The 17499-nt window shown below is 38.2% G+C and overlaps 1 protein-coding gene across 4 annotated transcripts in view; it reads left to right on the plus strand.

Moving 5' to 3' along the window:
• The window catches only part of NPR3 (natriuretic peptide receptor 3), a 127161-nt gene that overhangs the window by 44349 nt on the left and 65313 nt on the right, over positions 1 to 17499 (plus strand). For 2 of the 4 annotated variants that reach the window (XM_088152645.1, XM_088152648.1), the window contains exons 4-7: positions 5728 to 5863; positions 8914 to 9008; positions 13339 to 13471; positions 14523 to 14610. In XM_088152645.1, the coding sequence (XP_088008771.1) occupies positions 5728 to 5863; positions 8914 to 9008; positions 13339 to 13471; positions 14523 to 14610 (452 nt within the window). The remainder of the gene's footprint in view (positions 1 to 5727; positions 5864 to 8913; positions 9009 to 13338; positions 13472 to 14522; positions 14611 to 17499) is intronic. The other 2 variants (XM_088152646.1, XM_088152649.1) reach the window with 1 other exon arrangement.

Consider the following 17499-nt stretch of genomic DNA (forward strand, 5'->3'; position numbering starts at 1 on the left):
AGACCACATCTTTACTTATTGAAATGCAGAGGTACTTGAAGAAAAGTTGTAACTGACTTGCATTTTTAGTAAAATGATGCAATAGCGTACAGCACAGAAGTACTGTATATCCTTGAATCTCAGGCAAAAGAACCCTTAATACTTGTATAGAAGAAAGAATTGCAGTGGACATAACTCTTATGCAAGCAACATTTGCTGAAATTCCATTTTTTCTAATACAGTTAAGAAAGGTGCAGGACCATGTCTCCTTTTTGCATTAGGTGTACCACTTTTTTCTACTGGAGCAGATAAAAAGTGCACTTATTTAAAGCTGAAAGTAGACATGACATTTGATGGGTATGTTTCTAAAAAGTAAACTGCATCAAGCAGATAATTAATCAGATTAAAATAATTTAATTCCTCTCATGCTGCATTCCTGAAGAAGTCCCTCTTCTGAATCTGATCCTTCCATTTGGCAGCCTCTTCTTGCTTGCTCCAGAGGACTTTAGCTGAAAATATTGTTTGCCAGTGATGAAAAGCTTGCTGTTCTTGTGGGGGGAAAAAATTGAACTCAAATTGCTCAGTCCTACTTACTCTGAAGGTCCTTGGAGGGTTCTACTGTCTCCTGTAGGGTGGATGAATGCTAGCCATTCTGCTTTTTATGTCTGCTCTGCCATCTGATTTGATTATGATAATATTTCCAAACCATATTTCATTATGATAATATTTCCAAATCATTTCCGCATTTTTCTTGGGATATTAAGTGGGCTATATTAATTAGAAATTTAAAACTATCTGCATTAAGAGACAAACCTTATTGGTGTGCAATGGGAATTTTCCTAGTAAATAGCCAGCTTCCTATTATGTGTTTTTTTGAGATTTGCAGCAGAAGAGGATAAATTCCCGGTACATTATTGCTTTGCTTGCTTGCTTGCTTTCTCTTCTCTTCTCTTCTCTTCTCTTCTCTTCTCTTCTCTTCTCTTCTCTTCTCTTCTCTTCTCTTCTCTTCTCTTCATTCCCCTTCTTCCAGCTTCTCCCCAGTTAATGGAATTTGCCTTTTTTAAAACATCACAATTTAATTTAGTCCTTAAAGATTAACCATGGAGCCCTTCTACATGAAGGCTGTATGCCAGATAGGAGCGGCATTAGAATTGAATATGTCCACAGTATCAACAGTGTTGTGAGAGTTCAAGCGATTTTTTTTTTTTTTTTTGGCTTAGCTGCAAAGCTGAAATCTCTGCAAGGCTACTTTTTCAAAATTAGTCTTTTTTTGTTGTTGTTGTTTTAGTCTATCACTCATTGGAAGGAACTTGCCAGACCCTCTTCTGCTTTTGAGCTTCAGGTACCATCAGGGAAATGCTGCTTTGATTGCAGGGACACCCTTCCACCCTGCAGTGGGAGCTTTGATCACCCTGTCACGGCCATCTCATCTTGTCTGACCTTACCTTGCAGACACCCTTGCTTGATTGCTTTGTATTCCCTGTTAGTTGTCCAGAGAAGAAAAGAGAAGTGTTAAACTGACCAGGATATTGTGAGTTTCCATCTTCTCTTCAGTACAAACATATTTCATGACACAGGGCCTGATTATTCGAGGTTCTGCCTAACTCTGAGGGTCTCTGCCCATCCCACCAGATCCAACAGGGAGGTTCCACTGCAGGCCTTTTCAGTTAATCCGTGTCATCTCTTGGGACCTGGGAAGTGGGCCTTCTCTGTCACAGTGCCTCCCCTCTGGAACAGCCTCTTAAGATACAGGTGGCTACCACCATGGAGGGTCTTCTGTAAATCCTTGAAAACTTGACTTTGCTTCAGGCCTAGGGGTAGAGTGAGTGCTGAGCCCCTGTCGGGTTTGGCGGGCATTGTGTAGTTCCAGACATTTGTCATCTTTTTCTTGTTTTACTGTTTGGGACTTTTAATACAGAAGCCACCCAGAGTTGTTTGAAATCAGGCAGGCTCTAGATAGAATTAGATGAATAAATGTCATTTTTCTGTCTTTCCCTTTTTGTGGCCACTGCTTGTTCTTAGCATTTCAAGATGGCAGAAGTTAAGGCCATCACCTTCCAACTGTTTCTGAAGATTTAGGTAATGGAAAAGGTAGCAGTATGGAAAAGCCCTAAAAATAGTCATTTATTGAAGATAAATGCATTGTTATACTTTCAGTGTACATTGTATACTTACATTCTAAGGCAGTGTTTCTCAACCTTGGTAACTTTAAGATTGAAGGCTAGCTGGGGAATTCTGGGAGTTGAAGTCCACACATCTTAAAGTTGCCATGGTTGAGAAACACTGCTCTATGCAGACTACAGAATCCTTTCAATTACCTCAGGATGGGTTAGTCAATTTCAGCGCTTCACATTCTGCAGGCCAGTGGGTAGACCAACCTGTTCCAGAAATTAAAAAGAGGAAATGGCTGAAAAATCTGGGGTTCCAGGGTCCCTTGCAGCTAAAACAGCTCTCCAGTACAGGCATTAAGCCCAGAAACCAGACAGAAGTCGGTAGTCCCACAGCAGATCTGCTGGGCCAATTGAATCTAATAGGATAGACCAGTGTTTCTCAGCCTTGGCAGCTTGAAGATGTGTGGACTTCAACTCCCAGAATTCCCCAGCCTGCATGGCTGGCTGGGGAATTCTGGGAGTTGAAGTCCACACATCTTCAAGTTGCCAAGGCTGAGAAACACTGGGATAGACACTTCTGATCAGTTGCCTCAAGCCTATTTCATGTGCCATGACTTGCTTAGATGGGAGGCCTTCTTCTGTTTTCCTGGGAAAATACTGCTTCCATGCCAGAACACCTTGGTCCATATTCTGTTGTAAGGAACCTCCACAAATGGTAAGCCTTTTTCACTGCAGTAAGCACACTGTGTAGATGAGGCCAAAATCTATTCCTGGTGTTTTAAAATCATGAACTGGTATTGCATTGGCTTAATAGAGTTTTGGACATTTCTACTGCTTAAGAAACCTTCCACCTTAATTTATAAATCACTTGTTAGATCATTGGTGCAACTTAGCTGCATCCATATTATACCAAACTCAGGAGAATAGCTTCTGGACTTAGTGTGGGTGAAATTATAAAGCTACTCTTAATGTGCTGCTTTGTTCACACAGCAATTCAGCTTTCTTTTGTGTTCCTCCTATTCAGATGTATGAACTACGCATGCATGCGTGCATTTATTTCTGTTGCTCAGGGAAATTAGTCTCATTAGCCTTTCGGCTTCTAATTGCCCAAAGAATACGGCAATTAGTTTTTTTAAAAATCCAACCTCCTTCTTCTGTTGGGGCTGCTCCAAAATGGACATGCATTTGAAAAGAGGGACAGGAAAGAATTCTGTTAAAAAGCAAGGTGAAGTGGAAAGGGTAACCATGAGTTTGGTATTGAAGACAGGCCTGTTAATCTAAACGGGCTGCTCCCATTCTCTCTGAATCTACAGATGGCCAGCGGACAGATCAAGCATTGCAACCCTGGGAGAGCAGCTACACAGCTGGATTCCTTGTAGCACAGCATTGCCAGTATTTCTTGAACGCACAAGCCTATTTATATGCTTTTCAGACTTGTATTGGAAAGGGACATTTCGTTTCGCTCGTGCCATTGACTGAAAGAGCCACAAAAGATGGAGACACATGCGCGCACACAGAGCAGTTCTGTAGAAAATAGGCTACAGGACAGAATTGTTCTGCTGTTCAAGGTCCTGCTGAGAGGGTGTCTGCTGAACGCCTTCTAGCATTTGTAGGAAGGTAGAGAACTGGGGGAGGCCAACAAAAACACTTCTCTTTTCTCTCCTTCCAGAAGCCTAAGAGTATTTTCATAAACCAGTTTAATAACTACTTGTTCTTTCTGAGTCATGAACAACGGCAGAGTGTTCCGCGAGCACCTTCTCAGATCCTAAAAGGAAAAAGGGAGTTAGCAAGTTAGTGGGTTATGTGTACACACTGAGTAATTATTGTACAACAAGAGAGAGGAAACACGTTAGGTTGTTCAGCATACCACCAAGAAGAAATGTCCTATCTGTTCTAGGGCAGATGAGAGATTCTGCCATTTTAAATTTTGTATGACCGTGCTGACAGAAGTATACGCTCCCGTTTAGTCTGAGTTGAGCTAAACTTTGGTTTATTGTTGCTGAGGACTGACAGAATAGTACTTTCCTTTACGGGCTGTGTTTGTCAGCCAGTATCTGCTGGTGGATTCAAACTGAAAGTGAAATTTTCCATCCCTGTCATATCACAAGAAACCACTGTATCATTCTAGAATCCAGATATATCTTATGGAATTCCAGAGACATGCAGTAAACCTCTATCCTATCAAAATATAAATCAGAGATTTGGATTTTTTCTCCGATACACATTTTTCAGGTATCTCCACAAAAGTTAGCACTTAACATTGCTGTAAGTGAAAATTATACTGAAATAACTATTTGAGGATTTCACCTGAACCCTATGTATCCTCAGTCCTTACATGTAAATGCAAAGCTTTAAAACTGCGTTATAAGAAATACGGGAATATTGTAATAAAAAGCACACTTTGTATATAAATCAAGCCATGCTATTAAGGGATTATGAAGTTCAACTCAAAACTAAGACATAGAAATTCAGTACTATAACAAAGACTCCTAAACACCAAGTAACATATGAGAAATGTTATTTACCTGAATTTATCTATCTTAATTCTATATGGTACTTAAACATATATTTTCCACTAAGAAAAGGACAATCCAGTTTTGTTTTACCACTTTCTGATATTTTTTTTCATCCACATGTTTTTCCCGGATGTGTTGATCTGTTGATTGTGACAGGAATTGACTGACCGGCTTGTTGCCCAAGCCTCACGTCATGGGCTGGGAGTGAGTGACTGGCCCAAGGTCACCCAGCCAGCTTTTGTGCCTAAGGCGGGACTAGAATTCCCAGTCTCCTGGTTTCTAACTTGGAGCCTTAACCACTAGACCAAACTGGCTGAAACTTTCTGAAACCATTTTCTGAAATGTACTTGTATCCAATCATATCTGCCTGCCCAGTACGTTCCAACAGAGCCAGCATGCTCCAGGCCCCCTCCATTAAATGTTGCCCTCTTGTGGGACCTAGGAAACGGGCCTCCTCTGTTGCGGCCCCTACCCTCTGGAACAGCTCCTAGAATTCCAGAAAACTTGAAAAACCTGGTTTTGGGGTTGATGTTCGTTATTTGTTTAATGGCCCCTGTTTTGTTTTGTGGATTTTGTTATTAGAGCATTTTAGTCCTGTTGATTTAATATTTTTAGCTGTTTTTGTGTCTTTTTTAGCTTTGCGTGCCACCCAGAGTCCGTTGGAGTCAGGCCGCCAAAACATTTAAATAAATAAATAAATAAATAAATAATGACATCATGCAAATGTTGTGACATCTGATACAAGTACATAGGTCACGCCATTTTCATGCTGATCTCATAATATGCATACAGGTAGTCCCCGGGTTAAGAATGCCCAGTTTACAGATGATCCATAGTTAAGAAGAGAGCCTATCATAGCAAAATTTGAGGTAAATATACAACGGTTCAAGTTAATTACAGAATATTATTTATACAGTATTCTACAATAATACTGTTCCAGCTTACATACAAATTCAACTTAAGGACAGACTTTGGAAACGGAACTTGTTCTTCAGCTGGGGACTACTGTATTATCATTTGCCCTACTTGCTTCCCCTAGGGACATCCATGAAGGTGCATAAAATTGTGACTTTGCTGATCATGTGGGTCAATACACCAATGAAATGTTGCTTTCCTTCTAGGTGAACATGTTTGTCGAAGGATTCCATGATGCTGTGGTTCTCTATGTTCTGGCTTTACGGGAAGTTCTGAAGAATGGCTTCTCTAAGAAAGATGGAGATAAGATTGTCCGTCAGACATGGAACAGGACATACGAAGGTAGGTCCAATCATATATTCCATGCAAATTTTTTATAGTTTTGTTTTGGCAAAAGCTTTCACTTTTTATCCTTGTTTTTTCATAGTAGAGATTATGATTCCTGGGTTTTGTTGGTCAACCTTTCTAGATAATTGAAATGAAAAGCCAATTGCTTCTGCCAATATGATAAAAGAAGATATTTGTGATTGATTGATTGATTTTGTTAGCCATTTATAAGACAGATATGTCATACAAAATCTTACCTTTGCAGCATAAAATACAGTATCAGCCCAGGAGTTAAAACAAACAGTTCAGGAGCTTCAAGTACCAACAAAGTCACAGGGATCAAAGAGAGAACAAAAGAGGTCAGATTGAAGTGGTTATCAGAGGAAAAATTCTAGATAACTTTAAGACAACAAAAGGTTTCCATGGAAGGAAGTTTCTGTGAGAAGAAAACACTTTGTAGGGTTTCACAGAGTGAAACCAACCCTTTGAATTGGGCCTGGAAACAGCTGAAACCCTGAGAGTTGAAATGGAGCATTTAGTTTTGTGATTCTTGAAACAAAAAAAGTGGTAACTTAAAAGAAGGAAGTATGAGGATCTCTGAGAAGTTTGTTTAAAACAGTGTTTTTCAAACTTGGCAACTTTAAGATGTGTGGACTTCAGCTTGCTGGCTGGGGAATTCTGGGCAACTCCAGAAGTCCACACATCTTAAAGTTGCCAAGTTTGAAAAACACTGATTTAAATCATCTTCACCCCTTAACCTTTTGCCTCTAGTATGCTACCTGAAAAGCTGTCTCCTGCATCTGACTGTGTAGTATACAAAAAAATAAGAGAGTGGGGCGTGTTGAGTGTAATCACAGTATGTCGACAACATCACACACAGTGCAGCTTCTAAACACAGTTTGCTTAGCTCTCTGTTGTACCCACGTTAACAGCACCAGTATCAAAAATCAGTCATTTTCAGCAAAAAGAAGTCCTTATAACAGTCATTTAGCAGTTCTTGGCGCCTTCTCTGTTTTCCAAGTCTGTGACTAACTTTTTTCATGTTCATTAATTAGCTTGCTTCATTACATTACTTCACTTATTTTTCACTTAGTTTTTTAAGCTTAAAAGCTAGGTTTGATAAAAATGCCCAGATGCCAATTCCCTATTACCTGTTTAATTTTCAGTGTTAGTGTTCAGTTTTTTTGTATACTATTTTAGGTTTCAAAAATTTCACTGTGCATTTGGAGAGCAAGGCTTCCATTTTTTTCTTTCAACTCTGGCGTTTGTGCCTGATTATTGAAACCTCTGCTCTCAGTCCTACAAGCCTTATAATGTATAAATTTATGCAAACCTGATATCCACATAGAACTAAACTCTAAAAAATAAGCAGGACATTCCTGGTAAGACCGGGAGCCCTTGTCAGATTCATTGGTCATTATGTACTGGGCAAAATTTCCAAGATTTTCAGTGGAAGTACTTAAAGAGACGGAAATGTTTCCTTTAGATAAGAACCCAACAATGAGTTCAGAAACTGGAATGGCTTTGAAAAACATAATCAGCCATTTTCTCAGCTGCGGTTACTTTTTTTTTTTTTTTAAGGAAGAAAGCATTAAAGGAAATGCTCTAGTAGAAGGGAAGTGTTAGATTAATGGTAGGGTTGCAGTGAAATATCATTTCATCTGGTATGCATTTTGAAATGAACTCCCTATTCCACATTTCCTCGATGAGCAATTATGTAGACTGCACTTCTCAAAATTGGATAATGGGCTTTTCAGGTCCCAAGATATGCAAAGAAGTATGTATTTTGGGAGAAATGGTATATGAAAAGGAATGTTTTTTTTTCTTTTTTTAACATGCAAAGAAGGGCAGAATGCATTTACAACTGAACACATAGCAGTTTGGCATAGCCTAATCTGTCTGTCTTTATCTGGAAGGGAAAAGAAAATACCCCCTCTAAATCTTTATTTTAGCCTTCTTCAATCTGGCATGTTCTGGATGCTGGAACCACAACTCTCATAATTCTCAGCAAGGAATTAAGAGACATTTTAGTATAATGATATCTGGAAAATATCAGGTTACATGTCAAGCCAAGAGCTTGTGTGTATTTTCTCCGTAAACATGCCCAAGTACTTCAGTGCCCCACATTTCAAAAATGATAGCACAGAGAAGGTCCATTGATTTCACTGAAAACAGCAACAGATGGACACTTCACTAGTATACACAACTTTAGGAGTTGGATATGCAGACAGCCAGTGGTGCAGTAGCTACTGTACAAGATTGGGATGTGGGAGGAACAGTTGGCTGTTTTGGCTGCTCTCTCTTTGTCTAGTTTTTTTGACAGAGTTTCTGCAAGGACAGAAGAGGGAAAGAACAATGCATTCACTATTTTAGTTCTACAGATTCTTTTTTTTTTATGGTGCCTTCAAGTCAGTGTTAATTCCTGGCAACTGGCTGAACTAGTCTCTGGTGTTTTCTTGGCAACGTTTTTCTAAAGTGGTTTGCCATTGCCTCCATCCTAGAGCTGAGAGAGAGTGACTGGCCCAAGGTCACCCAGCTGGCTTTGTGCCTATGGTGAAACTAGAATTCACAGGCTCCTGGTTTCCAGCCTGGTCATTAACCATTATGCCAAACTGGCTCTCTAATTCTACAGATAAGGATCCTTAAAATTCTTTTGACTTCAAATAAGCAACAGTGAGCATCCTCAGATTTTTCAGAGCAAGGTTTCTCCATGTAAATTAATTTCCAACATAATTTTTCTATTAGGAAGTGTCAAATTATTTTAATTAATAATAATTAATTATTATTAATTATTTTCCACATATCCCTGCTAATAAGCTGAGATAATTTATCTTTTTGAAGAGGAAATGTTACATATTTTAGGAATGTAGACACAATTACAGTCTCTTGGAATGCCAGCCAGAACCCTGGAAGACTGCTAGGATTCCTTACCATATCAGTCTGTAAAAATTCTGCCCTCTCTTTATTTTATTTTTCTTGGAAACGTTCAATATTTTCAACTGAAAGTACACACGTACATACACACACACACACAGATCTATATATATATATATATTGTTCTTCAGGCATTGCTGGGCCAGTATCTATAGATGCCTCTGGAGAAAGGTTTGGGGATTTTTCTGTGGTTGCCATGACTGATCCTGAATCTGGAACACAGCAGGTAAGTGTGCAAATGTTTCTAAATCAGCTTTGACCATCTTTATGCCCTTCAGATATGTTGAACAGGCTCCCACCATGGACAGCAAGATGGCCAGATCTGGGAGCTGAAGACCAACGCCTCTGGAGGACATCAACTTCAGAAACGCTGTTCTAAATTATACTTTAATGTATAAATTTACATAGATTTCATGGAAACAGGACAAGAATATACTTGTCCTGTTTCATTAAATCTTTGAATGGCCTCTAGATTCTAGAAACTCTAGGTATAACAACAACTACTCCTACTGAATAGGAATTTGAACTATTCCTTCCCTGGTCCCAAGTCCAGTACTCTAATCATGTCACAAAATTGCTTCAGTTTTATATTTGGCAACTCATAGAAATCTGGTGTGATTTAGAAAAAATTGAAAAGCAGCAAATAGGAAGCTGAAGAAGATTAAGGGAGTGAATTCATTTAGCTTTTATCCAGGACCCCCCCCATTATAATTAAATAAAGCATAATTCAAACTAAATAAATAAATACATAAATAATGATATATTAAACATATTCCACCCAACTCTCAACAACTCTGGGCAGCTCACAACAATCAAAGAAATTACAATTATAGCAATAAAACATAAAAAATTAAGGTAAGGCCAAGTGTGATAAAGCGAGGGGGCTCACTCTCCCTCATCAAAGGCCTGGGTCAAGAGCCAGGTCTTCATGGCTCTTCTAAATAACAGCAAAGTGAGAGCCATCTGGTTCTCAGGAGGAACCTCATTCTAGAGGGCAGGTGCTGCTGCAGAGAAGGCACACTTCCGGGGTCCTGAGAGATGACGTTATTTAATCGAAGGAACCCGGAGCACACCAAGCCTGCAGGATCAAATTGGCCAGGCAGATATTATGGGAGACGGGCGGTCCCTCAAATAACCAGGCCCTAGGGCTTTATAGGTAACAATCAGCACCTTGAATCACACCCAGAAACAAACTCGCAATCAGTGCAGCTTGTGAGGCAGAGGTGTTACATGGGCATATCAAGGCATACCCATCACTGCCCACACCACTGCATTCTGGACCAGTTGAAGCTTCCAAGTATTTCAAAGAAAATGGAATGGTTGTTGGAAATGGCCACAGATTTTTCTTTCTATTCATGAGCCTTTTACTCAGTAAGGAATCTGGCCAAATCACTTACATTTCTTATTTTATTGGCTTAGGTGAAATAATTGAATCCTGGACACAAAATATTCTTGACTTTAGAAGAGTCAGAATATAGTCTGTATCTTGCATTATCTATTTCTTTTAAACCAGTTAAATAAAGTGTTTAGATCGATCTAGTGTTATTTTAACTTATGCAAGTCTTATACATTTACAAAACAAATAAGGAACTTCTTAGCTCCCTAAAAAAACCTAATACATGTGGGTTGGAAGAAACTACTATTCACACATAGGCATACACAATGTACATTTCTGGATCTACAGAAACAAGTGACATAGTATGAAGAGTTCATATACTCTGACTCAACGCCATCTTGAAAAGGTTAGAAGAATAAGTTGGCATAGCCATGAGTGACACATTTTAAAACATAGGCACCAAACTAACCATAATGACTAGCTATTGTGGACATCAAAAACATGACCCCAACAAGAGTGTTTAAGTATTGGCATTTTAAAGCAATAGATCATAACAACTGCAAGGAGGAATACAGAATCCTTGTTTCGCAAATATTACATTCTATAAAAATAGACTGCTCTGCTTAGATAAGATTGCATGATAGAAAAGTGAAGTAAAATACATGCATGACATGTATTTCCCATAGAATTCCATGTTTTCCCTGTGCCATATAGCAAACTAAAAATTAATAATAATTGCGCATAGGAAGAAGATGAAGAATAGGGAAGACAATCTGCTAGCATCCTGATGCTTTGAATTATCCTCACAGTCTCTTGCAAGTGATGAGCAAACGAGCTATAATTTAAACTGGAACAAGGTGAGCAGACTTGCTCTCTTTTTCCCCCAAGGGGAAAGACTAGAACCAATTTACTAAGGTCAGCATTAGGAGAAGCTTCTGAATAGTAAGAGTGATTCAGCAGTGGGAACAGATTGCTTAGCAAGGGGGCAGGCACTCTTATGCTGGCAATCCTTCATCAGAAGCTGGAAGGCCACCTAAGAGGGGTGTTGTGCTTGCAAGATTCTTTTCAATACTATTACAATAAGTTTCTCCTGTCATACTCTGGCTTTAGAATTTGAGATTCTAAATTTGAGAAATGAAGATCTGCCTATAGATCAGTATCTGCCTATAGTCAAATATAGATTCCTGTTTCCTGTTAGTTTACTAACCAGGTTTTAAAACAAAGAATCTGCAGTTATAGAACCTGGCAAATTAGAACAAATCAGGTAACAGTTTCCTGTTTTCAACATAATGGGGAAATGTTATTTTCTTTAATCAGGACTGAAGCATTGAAGCCAGTGCTCTGAGAGAGGGGAAGTAAGTGCATTTCTGGGTTTATGACTCAGGCGTCATCGCATCCAAACTGTCAAGCTGTCTGACATTCTAGAAAAGATGCCATTCTGTTGAGCTTCTACTGGGGAAGTAGCTTCTATTAACAGAACGGAAGTAATTACTTTCAGATTATTATAATCTGCTGCTCAAGCTGTTAAAATTAGGGAAATGTAATGTCACCTTGTTGAACTGCAAGTTCAATGGGTTGGTTTGATTTGGCATGGATGAGGCTATTTGTGCTATTATCTTATTCATATAACCTTTTGACTGCGTTTATGATATTTTGATGTTTGATGCCATATACTGAAAATCTACCCTCTGACTTCCATAAAGTTTTCTTTTCTCTGCAGAAAAGATTTTGCTTTTGTATCTTGTTATCAGGGTGTTATAGAAGTATTTCTGATCTTACTTTATGGCTGCAAGGATTTTTTGTTAGGCATTTCTCTATCACCTTCCTGGCTACCCACATTTCCTAACTGGAAGAAATTCCAGATAAGAGTTCCTTCACTGATCTTTCCTCCAGGGCTTCATTGAAATGTGGGAAGTTAGAGAGTTTGCAAGCAGCTGGGGAAAGATGCTTGAACAGTAAAAGACAGAACATTCAGACCCTTCATTACTAACAAATATAAGAACCCTGCTCCAAATCCAAGAGAACTTCACCTCTGCTTTATAAAGAAAGTAGATCATTTCCATCAAGCTGAATGAGAAAGGTTAAAAAAGCAATTGAGTAATAAAATATTAAAATGGAAGATGTCAGAAGAGAACTACAAAGGCAATGAAAAGTCCAGAGGTCATCTGAGGAAAGACCAAAGGTTTCAGAAGCCAAAGCTTAGAAAAAGTGTTCATGAACAGAAAGGATCTTATTGACTCCATTCTCTGCAGATGCTCCTGTTCAGCTCTCATCTCAGGCAGGAACAACCATTGCAGGGTTAGCAACCATTTGTTAACTTTCCGTTTCCCTGTAGAAACATCTCTCTTTTCAAATTCTGATTACTTTCCCTTTTGAACAGGTTGACATCATTCATTTTGCTATGTTTGCCCCAGCTCTGATTTATAATATTCCCCTCTCTTTGATGATGCTGGTGACAGTGCTTGTTTACTTGGGAGATTTCTTCCCACCACTCATGAAAACTTTATTTCCTAAGTGGAACATAGCCAAAGTAACTTAGGTCTTTATCTGATCACTTGGTGTTTACAAGGAGGTTACTTTAGGCCCCAAAAAATGGCCAAGGCACATGATAGAAAACCCTGATAACTACAGATAAATAGCCAAAATGTCTCAGATTGTAATGACACCCTGATAGCTCCTCTGTTACAGCTACAGGAAGCAACTTTGTATGTGGATCCACAAACACAGATGGATTGCAAATGTTATTTACTCTCAAGGTCTGCATAATTTCAGTGACTTGGTTTTGCACCAAACAAATCTTAGTGTTTTGGACTAGGCTGGAATTGTTGTTGCTGTCATTACTATTACCATTATTAAGTTCTTCCACAAGCTGAATAAGATTTTTGATTTTCTGCTTTTTTTTGCCTGTCTTAAGATAGGGCAAAGAGAGTTACATGATTTACAAAGTCTGTCCCAAGTCAGTAAAACAGAATCATTAAGGTTCTTTGCTGGACTTCTGATGGAGATGTAAAAATAAAAAAGCAATGAGGATGGATGGATGGATGGATGGATGGATGGATGGATGGATGGATGGATGGATAATAAATGATAGATAGATAGATAGATAGATAGATAGATAGATAGATAGATAGATAGATAGATAGATAGATAGATGGTAGACCTTTCTACCTTTTCCTAGCAGTATGTTGTTACCATTTTGCTGTATATTTTTTATATTCAGGTGATTGGAAACTATTATGGAAAACAGGGGCGCCTTGAAATGTTTTCAAGTGTAAAGTACCCCTGGGAACACAGACTGAAAACAGATGATAGCCGAGGACTGGAGCATACGAGCAATGCAGCCTGCAAATCATGTAAGTTTAGTGAGGTTAATTTATGGGTTTCTATAATCCACCAGGCTGATAGTCTGTGCTTGTACTGTTGTATTTTACTAGCAGCATTATTCTGTCCAATGTTTGGGTCATGTCCTGTGTCCTGAAAAAGGACCTACATCCTTTCTTTCTCCTGCTAAGGCCAAGCAGCTGATACTGAGACATGGGTGATGAGCTGTGGTTTTTTAATGTATCCCCAAGAAACATTTTCCCCAGGCTGTGGTCCCCAGACATCCTAGTGTCACAGTTGCTACACCAGGAAACAAAATGTGCAGAAGGCAAATGACCACAAAGGAATATTAGTCCTTTTTTTTTTTTTTCCTGGTATTTCAGTAACTGGAAGTCAGACCGTCAAAAATAAAGCAAGTAGTGCGACAGAACAAGAAGGCAAGGCTATTCCTGTTCCGAGTCCAGGTCAAGTCCTGACTTTATCAGAGAGAACCGCATCTTGTCTGTTTCAGGTTGTGTTCACTAAGGGACAGCTAACAGGATGGACCTGGATGGACCTGCCATTTATCATTTAGGCAAGCAGGCCCTTCCTTTCAGACAGGCATAGCAGGAATAAGAGGAGATCTCCCTAAATTGCTGATCTTCTTTTCATAAATTTAGCTAGGTTATCTGTTTCGTTTAATAAGTGTATGGGTGAACTAGTGGAAACATGTACAAGAAGATATTCTGTGGGTACAAAAAATGATTGCAAGTCATCTTAAAATAATTCAGTGAGAATGATAAATCTACAGGTCTTTGAGACATACTACATATTTCAGAATAGGAAAAATGCTTACCTTCTGTTAAAACAAGGCATTTCTCTGTTAGAGTGGTCAGGGAGTTTCACTGATTTGGGAAGGAGATTGTGTGTCAACAACAATTCCAAAATAAACATAAATCATAAAAGAAAAGAGTAAAACTAAAGAAAAAAGAACATTTTAACCTCAACTAAAAACTAAGCTTCAAACAAATCTGTACATAATTCAGTAGTTCTGCAAGATTTTGTTGTTGTTATTGGATTCCTTTTGTTCACTTATTTTTCAAGCAGGTGGCCTAGGAGAATCAGCAGTTACCGGAATAGTCGTAGGTGCCTTGCTAGGGGCAGGATTGTTGATGGCCTTCTACATTTTCAGGTTGGTTTAATTTTAACAACCATTATCTTCAAATGTCTGTCATTTCTTCTCCCAAAGAATGCAATAGGAGAAAGTCTGCAGACAGGCACATTGGGTTCTATCCGATGGAGAGGGATTATGAATTGATCCAAGCGCCCTCTAAGGTTGCTGTAATTGAAAGGAAATTTCCTGAAAGTCAGCCTTGTTATAAGATCCCGCAACAGCTGGAAACCAGAAGTGAAATCAACAAGGCAGCCTTTATATTAATCGAGCTGAACATAATTTAAGGTACCATATTAGGTAAAAAGAGTACATAGCTGCCAGATCACAGAGAATTAAGAAAAATATTTTCAGGTATAGCACCATTTGTTTATTTTAGTAGATTATTATGAAAGAGAAGAAGAGGCCCTAGGGAGGGGGGAAATGGGAAAGGGGGTTTCCTCTTCCCTATGTTATTTTCCTTTCAAATTTTTCTTTCTCACTTTTTTTCATTCTTCTATACACCCCCCCCCCATTTTTCTCAGGTTCCTTTTTTGTTAATTAATATATATATTAATTAAGAATTTCAATTATAATAGTAAAATCTAATACTATATAAACTAAACTTAAAGAAAAGAGAACAGAAAGGTGTAAAAAGTAAAAGAAGAAAGAAAGAGAAGAAAGAGAAAAGAAGGAATATAATAAGGAAAGAGAAAAGAAATATATAAAGAAGTTACTTCCAACCTTTATCGCAACAAGTATAAACAAATTTTGTGACTCTTCACCCCCTCTAAGGTTACAAACATTTATCTCTTCATCCCATATCCCATCTTTTATCTATAAACAAATCCATAAAACATAATCTTTTCAATTCTGGTGTCAGCAGAAAGTCCATAAAGGGTTGTCAGAGGTAACAACATATCTTATTTTAACCTTGATCAAATAAGCCAACTTTATATACCTTCCTTTTACTTCTAACAGTCTCAGTCTTTAGTTCATTCAAATATTGTCTTAGGATTTGATTTCTCTTCATTTCTTCTTTGTCCCATCACAGAATTCTTCAAGACTTTAACAAGCCTTTTTGTAAATCCAGTAGGAGAAAATTATCCTCTTGGTTTGTCATTTGTATTCCCTTTTTAATTTTAAAGCCTCAGCCTCAATGAGACATCCTTTTCTAAGTCATTCTCTTGACCTGTAAGTTAGAAATCCACTTTTGATACCATCTCTGTCTTGTCAGCTAAAATTTGTTCTACATCTGTCATTTCTTCAATAGCATATTTTGGACATAGTCTATCCATAGAAGCAGACATAATTACTGATATTTTTGATATTATAGCTACTATTTTATGATTCCATTCTTCAAAAGTCTCCTTCAGTATTTTCATTGTTAGAACATTTTGCAACATATTGCAGGTTTGTAAATCTTTCTTCTACCTAAAAAATTTAGTCCCCTCTAGTGTCCAGTTTTTGAAATCGTTCCAAAATCTTATTGTAAAAGTTTAAATATTCCAATTTTATCTGAACCCTTAGTCCATTTATAACTTTCTAAGATCAAAATCTTATTTAGCTTTTTGCTATTTATTTCAGATTCTTTAAATGCTTAAGCTTATGATTAAAATTTTCCTTCTTTCACCTAGCATTTTCAGATTTGTTAATCTGAAGGTCTCTAATAGCTTAGAAGTAGTTAATGAGCAATTTCTGAAAGTGATTAGAAAGTCAGGTTTGCAAACTTAGTGTCCTTTAAAAGTCTCTTCTGCAGTTGAAAGCAAGATGGCTAATCCCTTCATCTCCTGGTGCTCAAACCCATGGAAAACTGCTGCCCTGCAGTCTTCTCATGAGGAACAGCTGTATGGAGCACATGTGGGTGATCTCCTGTTCTCTCCTTATCTGGAGAGGTTCCAAGGAACCAGTCTACTCCCCAGTTCCTTAGTCTTTCCCACGGTTGTCAGCTCCACTTTCGTGGAGGCATCTTCAGTTCGCCATACCTCCCCTAGAAGTCCCAAGTTCTTTTTTTCTTTACTCTTTGCTCTTTTACAAACCTTTACTCTTTGCCCTGTAGCACCTGCTCTTTTCATGGCTAATTGCTCCTTCCAAGCAGTTGCTGTAGATACCTGTCATCTAAGTTACATTTATGGGTTTATTTTACAGCATCCAAGAACTGATTTTTGTGAGGTGAACAATTCAGGCTCAATAAACATAAAAGAACTTTTCATTAGTTATTACTATTAAAATTAGACTCTGGGAAAATTGATTGCTGCATATGAATGACAAGTTTATAAGCTTAGAACAGAACAGTGTTTCTATAGACTGAGAGGAAATTTTAAAGGACATTTTATGTGGGAGGTTTTTATACTGAGCGTTGTTCACTGGCATATCCAGAGCTTTTACACCTGGTATTTGTACTAATCCAACATTGTTTCCTTTTTCTGAATGCAGAAGTCCCGTCGTATAAAACATTAACACAGTTGTTCCTACCTTTAATATCCAGGACCAATTTCTTCTTCTTTAATAATTGGGATAGGATGTTAATCTCTGTTAAAATTAACCAGAGTCCCATTTTGACCCAGGATAGATTTTTACCTTGCTTATAGGATTATACTATTTTTTTTAAAAAAAATTGAATGGCAGCACATTAAAATAAAGTGCTATATGGAACTCTGTAGAAGTAACAACGGTTGTCCAAGTGAAAACATCCACCCACCATCACCAGCTGGGCGCCCTCCAGATGTACCTAAGACAACAGCTCCCACCCACAGGAGATCTAGGAATTCTGCTCCCATTACATCTGGAGGCACTTGTTGCTGAAGAGCAGTGCAGTTCTTAGCAAAAATAGATTCTACATCAGCATGCAGCTCCTGCGTGCTGCAAAATAATATTTAAATCATCATTGGACAATCTTAAAACAAGTGAGATCTACTACAAATTTTTGCA

Source organism: Python bivittatus, unplaced genomic scaffold (genome assembly GCF_059951505.1).
Source record: "Python bivittatus isolate LINGU-HERP-01145 unplaced genomic scaffold, Pbiv_v1 ctg000570_np1212, whole genome shotgun sequence".
Classification (NCBI taxonomy): domain Eukaryota; kingdom Metazoa; phylum Chordata; class Lepidosauria; order Squamata; family Pythonidae; genus Python; species Python bivittatus.